General features: G+C 39.7%; 1 protein-coding gene across 1 annotated transcript; it reads left to right on the plus strand.

Moving 5' to 3' along the window:
• The first annotated feature begins 5804 nt into the window (after window positions 1–5804).
• Window positions 5805–9736, plus strand: LOC149814217 (alpha carbonic anhydrase 7-like). The gene is made up of 7 exons (XM_089989902.1): window positions 5805–5889; window positions 6008–6225; window positions 6843–6949; window positions 7076–7178; window positions 7459–7617; window positions 9206–9259; window positions 9650–9736. Exons 1-7 carry the CDS (start codon window positions 5805–5807, stop codon window positions 9734–9736), a joined length of 813 nt encoding a protein of 270 aa, XP_089846028.1.
• The last annotated feature ends 3445 nt before the right edge of the window (window positions 9737–13181 follow it).

The raw sequence follows: 13181 nt of genomic DNA on the forward strand, positions 1-13181 counted from the left end.
GAGCCATCATCAAAGGGCAAGAACCCATAAGCCTAGAGAATGCCAGTCGCGGAGGCTCTTGGCGGCTGAGAGGAGCGATAACCAAAAAACCTCTAGAGCGGGAAAAAGAGCAAGGGCGGATACCAAAGCAAATGGAAACCGAGAATACCACCAACCACACCATGAGTAACCAAAGCACCTCGAGAAGGGGCAACAAAAGATAAATGCGAAGAGGATTGAGGATGCCACGAGATCCCTTGCAAACCACGAGCATTGGTAGACGAAAGAAGAGAGGATGACTTCCCAGAAGAGCAATCATCGATGGGAGGAATTCCAATGCACTTGAGAGCATCACTCCAAAATAGAGATGGCGACTGAGAGGAGCAGGAATCGAGGAGACCACCAGGCAAGCAGAAGCTGCCACCGAAAAGAGATGATGACGAAGAATGACCTGTCGAAGACTGCACGAAGGATTTTTCGATGAACGCCATTGGAAATGCAGTCGACTGGCTGGTCGAAACCTAGAAAGAATCGATTTTGATAGCCAAAAATGATGACTTGGGTTCAAACAGCTTGCCAACCTGCACCCAAGGCGAAAAGGAGGCACATCGCCAGGGCTTCTGAGAACGCCCAGAACCCTAGCTGGATATCAACTTTTGTCATAAGGAGAGAGAGGGAGGAATATTGGCACGATGACACCTTCAGACTGGATGCTGCCAGGAGAGGAAAGAGGAGGCACAACAGTGATAGGCGGCGCGCTGCCAAAAGTTAAGGGAGAAACACTCGACACACCACCAGTCGCCAGGCTTCGCGCGACACAACTCAGTCCAAGAGAGAACACCTGAGAAAGAGCGTTGCCAGGAGGGCTTAACATTCTGCCAACCCTAGGCATTGCCCCCACAAGGAGAAACCCGAAAGAAAAATGGCTTGCGCAGCAAAGCTCCCGCCGAGCAACTTTGAAGAGGCTTCCTCCTGACGGCACAGATGAAGTACCGGATGTCTAGGGGGGGGAGCGAGCCAGAGGCCAGACGAGAAGAGAACATGACCAAAAGGGATGTGAATAACTTGAATGATAGACAGAACAGAAGGCCAACATCAAAACCCCATCGCCGTAGGGCAAAAGCAGCACCCAAGTCATTCAAAGCATCCTGAATGGAAAGAAGGGCTTGCTAGTTGACGTGCAGAGGATGGTTGGAGCCGATACTCCAGAAGAAACATGGTGAGGAAGACATGGAGAGAGGCTTTTGGAGTTTCATCGTCGGCGTTGCCCTCGTGTTCACGGATTCCTCGTGAACAACTCAAAGAAAATTGCCTATTTAACCGTGAATCACCATCCTGATCCTCCTCTGCAGCAGCTTCATCTCCGGAGAGCTCCTCATCAGAGAGAAAAGAAGAAGCAAAGGTTAGGGAGGTATTGGTGTTGACGGCGTTACTTGAAAGGCTGAAAACCCTAAAAAAAACACCGTTAGCGAAGGCGGCGGCGTTGTCAGAACACCGACTAGCCATTGAGTTTAGTTTTTGAAAAGTTATGCAGGTGGGTGTTTTTTGGTGAAAAGAGAGAGAGAGAGAGAGAGAGAGAGAGAGAGAGAGAGAGAGAGAGAGAGAGAGAGAGAGAGAATGAGAGAGAGAGAGAGAGAGAGAGAGAGAGGTGTGGTTTATGATAGTAACCTTTGGGTAAGGGGCTCTTTTTGGTTTAATGAAAGAAAAACTTTATGAAATAAACATAGTGATCACACTGATTAGAGGGCACTTGCACGGGGTAAGATTTGGTCATGGCGACCTGACCATCCGAATGAATTGAAATTCATAGGTGCGGGTTGTGTTGTCCCAATCAGACATCATAGATGGATTCAGCATGGTCCAAGTGCTAGAGATCTGTTGTTGGATCGTGTTTTTTCAATGAAGAAACACAGTTTTATGAGTTGAGAAAATATCAGACATTGTTGGAAATACATTAGTGATAGGTAGTGATAAAACCACTCCACTATCTTCTTCAAATGCATTTTAGGTTTTGCGAAAAGGGTAAACAATTTTCATGAAAAATAACATCATTACTAGTAAACATATTATGATTATCGAGATCATAAACACGATAAGCGTTTTGACCATAAGGATACCCTATGAATATGCACATTTTGGCACAAGAATCAAATTTGTGGGAATGATGAATATTATGTGCATAACACAAACATCCAAACACCTGTAAATGTTGTTAACTTGGATTCTTGCCAAACAAAATTTCATAGGTTATTTTTTCTAGTAGCTTTGGGCCATAAAAATGAGAGTACCTTACAATGTACTCGGTTCAATCACTAACAGCCATGCTCTCTCCCTCATTGATTGAACCCAGTATACCTTTGCAAGGTACTCGGCCGATCACTCGATCTGGGTGGTCTGAGGCTTGATGCCGAGTTTGTTCCACTCATCCTCGATCTCCATACCCCTCTTACATCTTATGATGCAAGTTTTTTTTATCAAATCTGACCTTATAGACATGATCGATTTAAAAAGTCTTATTATATTCTTTTGATGAAAAAAAACATGATTTTTAAATCACAAAATTTTGTGTTTTGTCAACTATTGATTTTGAATCGCCAAAAAAATCCTGCAGGCATGTCGGATTTGGGCGATTTAAATGTTGTTCTTCACTAAATGAATGGTGCAGATCATGTCTATGGAGTCCGATTTCATCAAAACAACTTGCATCAATCAAATACCAAGAATGGGGTATGAAGATAAGGATGAGATAGGGGATGAGTGGAACCGATACTAAATCATACAAGTGCAAGGGTGTGGTGGAGGTGGCTGGCAGAGCCCCAGGGTGGAAGTAAAAAAAAGGGCACCCTCATTCATCCTTTTAGATGGGCGTATTGACATAGGGAAAGCGAGACTTAGCTGAGTCCACGACCCAATTGGATCGGATATTAGACATTGAATTGGATTTTGGTTTATAGATGGGTATCGCATCCATCTTGGTTTTACAATAGGATTATGGGTTTTTCTTTTTCTTTTTGTTTTCATCTATAAATACTTATTTTAGAGGCGCTATTGAGAGATAGATTGATGAATATTAGGTTATTTTCTTGAATTTTCTTTTATTTTTCAGACATTTCAGTAGATCATAGTTTTCATAGTTTAATGGTAAAATAGGGTAGATGGTACTGGTAGCATATTTGATCCTATTTCGATGCTTATGCTTGCATCATGTATGGACACGTAATATTTGACCATGGAGAGAGAGAGACTTTAGGATATGATGGCATCATCTCGCAAAATCCGTATTGAGATTGGAAAACTTCATCCGCTTAGGTAGGAAATATCTACTCGTCATCTATATCCTGATCCAAATACATCATGTTCAATTCATGCTTTCGTTATAGATTCTTCAAAGTCTCAAAAAAATAACTAATAAATGTGGAACAAACTCAACAAAAAAGTCTTCAAACAAACAAAGGATAACTATCTCATCCAAATATATCTTATCCTTCATAGACAAAGTAAATGTTGGGAATCAATACCATCGGTGGAGTCTAAACTGGTAGTCCGAGGGAGTTTATGCATTTGGAAAACTGGCAGTTACCAAATCCACTCTTCAGCCTAAATATAAAGGGGAGACAGTCTTACTTCCTCTCCCAAGTTCATAAACTCCCGTCCCAGCTACCTGTTTCCAAACAACCGCCACCAAGCTAGTTTGGCCATGTATCTACCAAATGCTAAACTTCCGCCTCAGCTGCCAGTTTTCAAACAGAGCATAAAGTCTAAACTATCAGCCCACGCAATATTCGGATGTCATATATATATATATATATATATATATATATATATATATATATATATATTAAGATAATAGCAAAGACAAAGTTTATTCATTAGGTTATCAAAATTTGACTTTTCCCTTATAGTAAAATATAAGCCTTCTACCACCGAGGTGGTATCCCATGTGGTAAGCCGGTCCTGTGTCAAACTCAAGGCTAGGATCGAATCCCTCTGCCACATGGAGATAGCTGTTGTTCTGGTAGCGGTCCGACTAACCCCAGCTTGCCTTTAATATGTATAAGCCTTCTAACGGGAAGATGAAAGCAACAAAAAGTCCATATTAAATGAGCCTCATACTCTTGCATGTCGTTCAGATGATCATGATCATATTCTGAAGATCCAGTGGTCTCGGTTGATAAGATCCATACTCGCACAAGATATGGATCCCACCATAGCATTTGGACCGGATTTTCAAGGTTGATGATCTGAATTACCGGTACATCCAGTGCACATGAGCAGGTCATATGATCATTTGGGGTGTCAATGGGTGGGGTTTGGTTCTGACCCAGGTGAAACCAGACCTGGCCCCGATTTTTGGGTATAGTATCAGGTCTGGACCCAGGTCTAATGAGATCCACCATAAAAAACTATACCAGGACCCAATAAGAACTACATGAACCAGACCCAGGCCATACCCAGTAAAATAATATTTTTTTATCATTTTTACATTGAAGAATTGTGGGCCGTGCCCAGGTCTGGTATAAAATTTCACAAACTATATATACCCAGCTTCATGTATCAATCGGACCTTCAGGTCCGGACCCAGTTCTTAATCGGGTCTTTGTATTTATCACCATACCCGGACCCTATAGGGTTTGGTTCTGGTTGGATCCAGGTAAACCTGACCCATTAACACCCCTAATGATCATGCCACAAGTAAGAAAACTTCAATACAAAACGGATATGGGAATTCTTAATGAGCACACAATCTGGGATATTATTATAATTTTTTTTTACTTACAAAGTTCGGATTATTTTTATTTTTAATATACCTAAACTACATTCTAAGGTTCAACGTCCGTATCATATAGATGCTGGCCTCAATTATTTTAATGAGGAACACACATGACCTTGGCAGAAGTGCTTTAATGCCTTTTTAAAGAGTTTGGGGACTTTTGGGCATCCCAAAGAATAGAAAATTAGGGTTGCCACCTTGTTCAATGGGGACAAATTGTGGATGGTGATGCTGGCTTTTGTTCGTTACATGGACAGTAGACTAAAGGTTAAGACATAGACTCTCTTTACTTTGAATAAATGCAACACCTTTTTCCATATTTTCAACCACTATTCAGTCACTGATGTAGGAGAGAGAAGGTGCGGGTTGCTCAACTGGTTGGGACAGTTTTTGAAAAGAGAATAGAACCCTTCTCTAAGATCACATTGGTACCTTGTCTACTTGGTGTTCTTTAACTCTGTCATTAGAGGGTTTCGATCCAACGAAGAGTTGATATCAGTGGCAAAACGCCCGTGAAACTCTAGCCATATCCTATGAAAATGAGTTTGGTGAGTGTTATTTACAAGATCCAGTGGCAAATGAACTAGGACAAGATGCATCGAGTCATCTCAATCAGCCTTGAGAAGAGTCTTGACAATAAAGAGACACCAACAAAAATGTTCATCAAGATAGGCGCCATGCCAGGTTCTTAGAGATTCGAGTCCCCAATTTTAAGGACTAGGGATGACAATTGTGGGTACTTGAAAGTTGTTTGATCCAATATAGGTCAAACATGGTCTTAAAAAAACCCCATGGGCTTAGCTCTACTGGACCATACTCATAAAAGGGCCTGACCTCAAGTGTTTGACCAGCTAATTTCACTCGTTTATCATGCAGGTTTCCCCACATATCAAGCCAAGGTCATTATCAAAATCTAAAACCTCCCAAAGAGTAATCCTAGTCTCTTTATTAGGGATGCAAATGGGTCGGATCCGGACAGTTTACATTCCTACTCTTTATAAAAGGGGATTCATCCCCCAGAAAGGAAAACAAGGCGTTAGCACTTATAAGTGCAATGGCAATCAGCACCAAGTTCATAATTCTCTTCTCTCTCACTTTTCTTGCTCTCCTCTTTTCCTGCAGCAACTCTGCTGAAATTGGTTCTTCCAAAAAAAATCCTTCTGAAGATGTTGGTAACTCCCTCTCTCTCTCTCTCTCTCATGGATGCCATGTTTTTGCCTTTTGAGATTTTAACAGACTATTTTTGAGAATGTGCAGAGGATGAGAAAGAGTTTGATTATACAGAAGGAAGCGATAAAGGGCCACTTCACTGGGGGCATATGCACCCTGAATGGGAAGCTTGTGGCAATGGAAAGATGCAATCCCCCATTGATCTTCTCAACAAGAGGGTTGTAATTTCTCCAAAACTGGGGAGACTGAAAAGGAAATACAAGCCAGCCCCTGCTGTTTTGAAGAACAGAGGCCATGATATTATGGTATATATAAATCCTTGCTGTCTTCCTTTTTCCTGCGTTCTGCTCATCATATTAAGTTGTGAGGCATGAACTTTTGGGTATGTCCATTCGGTTATCAACCTATTGTTCTATTCATGTTTCAAAAAGTGTTCTCCCGCACAGGATGTGCCTGTGCGTTTAACTGGTGTGCATGGTAAGAGCTTGGGTGTGAGTGACCCCACCCGGAGTTTATCTCACAGGAGGCGGGCGCATTGAGTAACCTGCAAAAAAATGCATCACATGATTTCTGTTCATTTAGTAAATATGATTGCATTTCAAAAATAAGCCACTTAGATATGGCTGACCCGCCTACAGATCTAAAAGTAATCCTCCAAAAACATCCTAAAATAGTAAAATCATTTCACTAATTTCAAACATTTCTTTTCATGCATGTGGCAGCACATGCTTGATGCCTTACACTTTTGAGTCGACCGTACTTTTCTGTGTTTGGTTGACAACTTTATGGGAAGGAAAAACCAGAGGTGCTTAAATATTTTATTTGAATCTGAATAAAAATATTCAAAAAAAATTATTATAATATATTGTTTTCTCTTTCAAACAAATCTGATAAATAGAAATTTGTCTACATTTGGCTATAGCTTCAATGGGAAGGAGATGGTGGAGGGATTTACATCAATGGGATAAAGTATTATTTGAAACAGTTGCATTGGCACTCACCGACTGAGCATACAATAAATGGGTCAAGGTAATAAATAAATTGTTTATTTGTTGCAATCAGAAACAAGGATAATGAGACTCTCTCTCTCTCTCTCTCTCTCTCTCTCTCTCTCTCTCTCTCTCTCTCTTATGGTGGGTGGCTGTGTGCTTGCAGATATGACATGGAGTTGCACATATTTCATGAGAGCAAAAAAGGAGGAATGGCTGTGGTTGGAATTCTTTACAAGTTTGGCAGACCTGATCCCTTTCTTGCAAAGGTTGAAAACTAGCACCTTTCTTATTCGTATGTGAGAGAGAGCTTGGAACATGGTTTGGGTCAAATATCCAACCAATCAAGATCCATCTAGTCATATTTATCTGGCAAGGGACAGCCAGCGCGACTAGGTTTCTGATCATGAGGGCAGTTTCTCCGCGTAAATATCAAAAAAAAAAAAAATTGGCAAGGGACTTGATAGAATAGACTATTCTACCATTTTTATGCTCAGGTATCTATAATGAATATATTATCATTAATTTTCTGTTTATTTTTTTTTTCAGCTGATGCCTGCCATCACGATCGTTGGATTAACTCATGAAGACGTTGGGATTGTCAATCCAAGAAAAATAAAATTTAGAAGCAGAGAATACTACAGATACAAAGGCTCCCTCACCACACCTCCCTGTACTGAAGGAGTAATTTGGACTATAATGAAAAAGGTATGTATTTATTCTGTCAAAGAAAAAAGAAATGCCATGAGAAAAAAAAAGATATGCGTTTAGTGCATCATGTTACTTCACCACTCGGACATGGCTAGAACCACTTCAGCCAACTAGGCCTCACATAGGTCAGAAAAGCAGCACCAAATAACCAATTTGATCATGTCCGTATTAGGTTGGACCCAGATCCCATTTCTTGTTTTTGGATCCGGTCTAATTAGAATTTGTTGCATATAACTCATGAAAGTGTTTCACATCAAGTATAATGAGAGCTGAGCCTAGATATAGATCCTGAACTAGGTAAACTATTGATCTCTGTTGGATCCAGATCTGGATATAACTAGATCCAATGTGTTTGCAGAACCATTTGTAGCCGACTCATGTCCAAGCAATACAGGCTAGATGAGTCAAATTAGGCCCAACTAGGTGAACCTAGTTTTGCCAAAGTCTACCTGCGTACTTAAAGCCATTATCCTAGTTAAGGACCTATGCGTCGAGAATTGTCCAAAATCCAAACAGATCAGATATAATTGGATATCAGATCTGAATTCATGTTATTTCGAGATTCGGATCCTTAGAATAAGATCCACATGAGCATTTGGTTCGGATTCAGATTAGCTATATCCGATAATTTTCAGCTTAGATTTGGATCAAAAGTCCAAACCAGTTGCACGTTTTACATGTAAAGAGCTTCTTTTAAATCTGTTTTTACTGGATCTAATATTACCACATGTTTCAAACTTGGATTCAGCACTACCCCTTCAGATCTGATAGAGATCTGGATCAATATCCAGATCTTCTGTTCTTGCTTCAGATTTGGATTCAGTTCTAGCATGATTAGGGTCACATCCAATCCATTTGCACCACTAGCCATGTTTCACCCCTCGCTGCTAGGGGTGTCAACAGGCATGATTTATCCGGACCTGACCTGAACCAAACCCTAGGGTCCGGGTATGATGATAAATAAGAAGACCCGATTAAAACTAGGGTCTGGATCCAAAGGTTCAATTAATACATAGACCCGGGTATAGTTTATGAAATTTTATACCAGACCCAGACCCGAACTGAAGTTCGATTAAGACCCACAAATTTTGAAAGTGTAAAATTGGTAAAAAATATGGTTTTATCGGGAATGGTCTGAGTTTGGTTCATGTAGTTCGTATCGGCTCCGGGTATGGTTTTTCTTATAGTAGACCTGATTAGACTCAGGTCCGGATCAGATACCATACATGAAAATCTGGTCCAAGGATGGTTCCACCTGGGTCCGAACCAAACCCGACCCGTTGACACCCCTACTCGCTGCCCAAAGTTGACGAGGTTACCATGGACTTCTATTTAGTCCACTCCAAGCATTTTCTTTTTTAGAAGAATATGAGAAAATATTATTGAGATCAATTATTTAGCATATTTGAGTAGAGCCATGCGTATTTGAGTTTCTTCAACACTAGACTTGAACTTGACTTGGTTCGAGCTTATGTCCTTGATTTTTTTGCTTTTATATTAAAAAAAAATATGCATTTTGGCAAATAATTTAACAGAGACCATATATTTCTTTAGTGCCTTTCAATAATGACAATTGCATGTACAGGTGAGGACTGCCTCAAGGAAACAAGTTCATGCCTTAAGACAAGCAGTTCATGATGTAAGTACTTCCATAAATCTATAAGGATATCCACAACACCGGGATCAAGGCACGAAACCCAATACCTCGATTCAGCGAGATCCCTCTTTTAGGAACACGGATCTCATCATTTAGAAATAGGATGGGTTCCATCATATATTCAATCATAGCCATCCAGCAGAATCTTCTAACACTAGTTTGGATAGCTAGGATTTAATCTATGATGTAACACATCTTAAATCAAGAGCCCTTGCTCAGCCAAAGTTTAGAGACTCCCTGAGGGCAAGGGATGTCACGGGTTTACACCATCAGGACAGCGATCATAAGGCAGACTTAGCCAGCATTCAAACGTGCCCTAAGTATTTTATGTTTGAAGGTTTGATAAACGTCAGCTGGTCTTTGATTTTGCAGGGTTTTGAAGAAAACGCTAGGCCATCACAAGACATCAATAGCAGACCGATTTGGTTGTATGGTCCCAAGGTTACTAAGCTAAGTTAGAACGGACCAATTACTTGTGATATGTACAAAGTCTTCGGTCTATATCTGCCTTTAGAAGACTTTACCATTTTGAGGATACAGTTGTAGTTAATGTAAAAACACAAATTATCAATAAGCACATCTTCAATTTCATCCATTGGCAGTTAATAGTTTGCACTTTTTGGTCGGTCTATGTTCGAGGACTCGAGGGCACAGGATTCGGACTCGACTCTAAAGTTGTAGTTTTTTTTTTCAAAAATGGCACAAGAGGGCATGGATTTTTATTTTTATTTTTAATCAATAAAAAACTTTTTTTTGAATGTTTTAACATTAAAAAAGGATTTTTATTGAAATAAAAATAAAATATAAAAATAATATTGCAAGTGTAAGTGTTTGAGTCGGCGTGTTCGAGGGTGTCATCAAAGACGCTCGCACCCAAAATGGAATGTCCCTGTGACATAGCTTTTGTTTTGTTTTTTTTGTTCGACTGGGGTTAGGCAGACCCCTACCAGTTATACAACCATATACCATTGGGATTCGAACTTGCAACATCCCAACACAAGGTGACATGCACTAACCGCTCCTGCGAATCAAGCGGAGCACATTGGTATCGCTTTCGTTTTTAAGAAGCAACAAATATTGTTGAACAGTGGTATGGGCATTTTCTAAAGGCAGGTTTGAAACCCTCAAACATAGAAATAGAGCTGATCCAGCCAAACCAACTTGGATGATAGTGCTTTCCTTCATGTAAACCTCTATAAGATAAAAAAGACAGGAAACAAGGCTTTCTTAAAAATCATATACGAAGGTCAGTCTCAGGCGATTCAAATGACCATATTCAATAAATGGGCCAACTTGGTCAAAATTGATCAATAACAACTTTTTCTTTCATAAGTTGATCAAAACAACTTAAATCGATCAGATTCCAAAGGTGATATAATGAAGAGTTTTGCCAATTGCCATATGAACATATGGGATGATTGCTTCCTGTTCGCCCTCATTGTTTCCCTTAATGATGTAAAGGGTTTGGATTCAGATCGGATGTGGCTAATGAAAAGGTTATAAACTCGCTGAACAAAACTCGATAATCACTCTCTTGTACATCGAGAGGATCAAACATTCTATTGTATAAAATAATTGGTTACAATAGTTTTGAAAGCTTTTTAGATGAATGCACGTTTTTTAAATACACGATAACAACTATCAGAACGATAATGACAATAATTATCAAAAACGATAATTGCTTCCTGATATCAAGTTAACTAGTTTGGTTTATCCAAATTGTGAGATCAACCATCATGGAAGGAGTCCAACTTCCTTTTACATTTGATGCTGGAGTTTTCTATTGAGAATGATTTCTTCTCAATTACCTTATCGGTTTTAACTGCTTTATTTTTGTCTTTATCATGCCCTTGCGAGCTCAACGTGGGGTCGACCACATTGTGTTTGTCTTGAATGAAAGCAAACCGAGTATACGAAAGAGGCTTGGTGAGGTCGTCAACCAATTAGTGATCAGAGGAGGTGAAAAACCAAACTTGAAGATGACCATTTTGCAAATGATCTCCAACAAAATAAAAATCAATTTTCACATGTTTGGTTCTAGCATGAAACACCAGGTTAGCAACTAGATATAAGACACTAATATTATCGCACCAAAGAGTGGGTGGTGGAGGAGGAACAAAGTCAAGCTCTGTCAGAAGTGACTTGAGTCAAAGAAGGTCAGATGTGACACAGGCAAGAGATTTGTATTCAACTTCAATGTTGGATTGAGCTATTGCCCGTTATTTGTGAGAAGACCAAGAAACTAAGTTAGAGCTCAGGAAAATAGCAAAGCCACTGGTGAACGGTCATCAAGGCAGCCAACCCAATCAGCATCAGAGAAGACGCTAAGTTGTAGGGAAGATGACCATGAAAAAAACAACCTACAATGGATGGTATTCTTGAGATATCGCAAGATGCGTTTGATGACAGACCAATGAGCAACCGTGGGTTGATGCATAAACTGACAAACCTTGTTGACAATAAAAACAATGTCAGGTCTGATGATAGTAAGATATTGTAGCCCGCCAACGACGCTTCGATATAAAGTAGGATCATGAAAGTGAGGAGCATCATCTTTTGATAACTTGGCAATAGAGTGCATGGGAGTAAAGATGCGCTTTGCATCAGTCATAGAAGCTCGTTGAAGTAAGTAAGAGCATATGTGTGCTGACAGAGATATAGACCGAAGGAAGCATAACGAACCTCAATACCCAAAAAGTAATTTAGACGTCCAAGATCTTTAATAGAAAGGGCAAGACTTAAGCAACCAATCATCTGTTTAATTGCAAGAGCGAAACTTCTGGTGATGATAATATCATAAACATAAACTAATAAATAGACACTCAGACCTTTATCTTGAAAAATAAACAGAGGCATAAGAGTGAGAAATAAAAAAAACCACAAGATTGAAAATAAGAGTTGAGAGACTGGTATCAGGCGTCTGGGGCCTGTTTGAGTCCATACAAAGCCCGTTCCAATTTGCACACATGATGAGGGTAAGAGAAGTCTCACTACAACAGAGCAGTAGATTAGCGACGACCACCTTCCGTCGCTAATCCGTCGCTAACCATGTTAGCGACGGATTAGCGACAACGCGGCGACAGTATGCTTACGTCGCGAATATTTCGACGCTAACTGGCGACGGAATAATTCCGTCGCCAAGTCCGTCGCTAATTGCGACGGAATAACGAGCGCTATATTCCGTCGCCAATCCGCCGGTACTAAACGGCGACCACGGCGTGGCGACGGATTTAATTCCGTCGCTAAGCCGTCGCTAGATTAATATGAATAGCGACGGAATCATCCGTCGCAAAAACGAAAAAAAATAAAAAAAAATTTATTTAAAAATTAATTACGGAGAACTGTACAATTTATATTTCCTGTACAATTTATATTTCCTGTAAATAAAAAACAAACCACACAAAAAAATTCATATAACAAGTATCTATAATAATTAATCGTTCCACCTTAAAACTAAGAAGTTTAATTATTTACAATTCAACAATTACAATTAGGAAAAATAAAAAAAATAGAACTTCTTCAACACAGTCCTCTAATCATCGCCAAGATTTTGTGCGTCTTCTTGTTCATTGTCTTTATCTGTCCCTTCAGCTCCACTACCCTGATTATCGCTAGCAGCCTACACAAGAAAAGAACAGTCAGTATTGATAAACAAAATATAATGAAATAAATTACACACTATATGTGATTCTATCATGTGCTCATGTGTGATCTAAGGCAATAAAAAAACTCTATATGTGATTCTATCATGCTCATATGTGTGCTAAGGCAGTCAAAAAATTGAATATGTGATTATAGCATGTTCATATGTGTTCTAAGGCATATAAAAAAACTCTATATGTGATTCTACCATGCTCAGATGTGCTTTAAGGCAGGCAAAAAACTATATATGTGATTCGATCAT

The sequence above is a fragment of the Nuphar pumila genome, chromosome 15, assembly GCF_984573655.1.
Source record: "Nuphar pumila chromosome 15, dmNupPumi1.hap1.1, whole genome shotgun sequence".
In the NCBI taxonomy this organism is placed as follows: domain Eukaryota; kingdom Viridiplantae; phylum Streptophyta; class Magnoliopsida; order Nymphaeales; family Nymphaeaceae; genus Nuphar; species Nuphar pumila.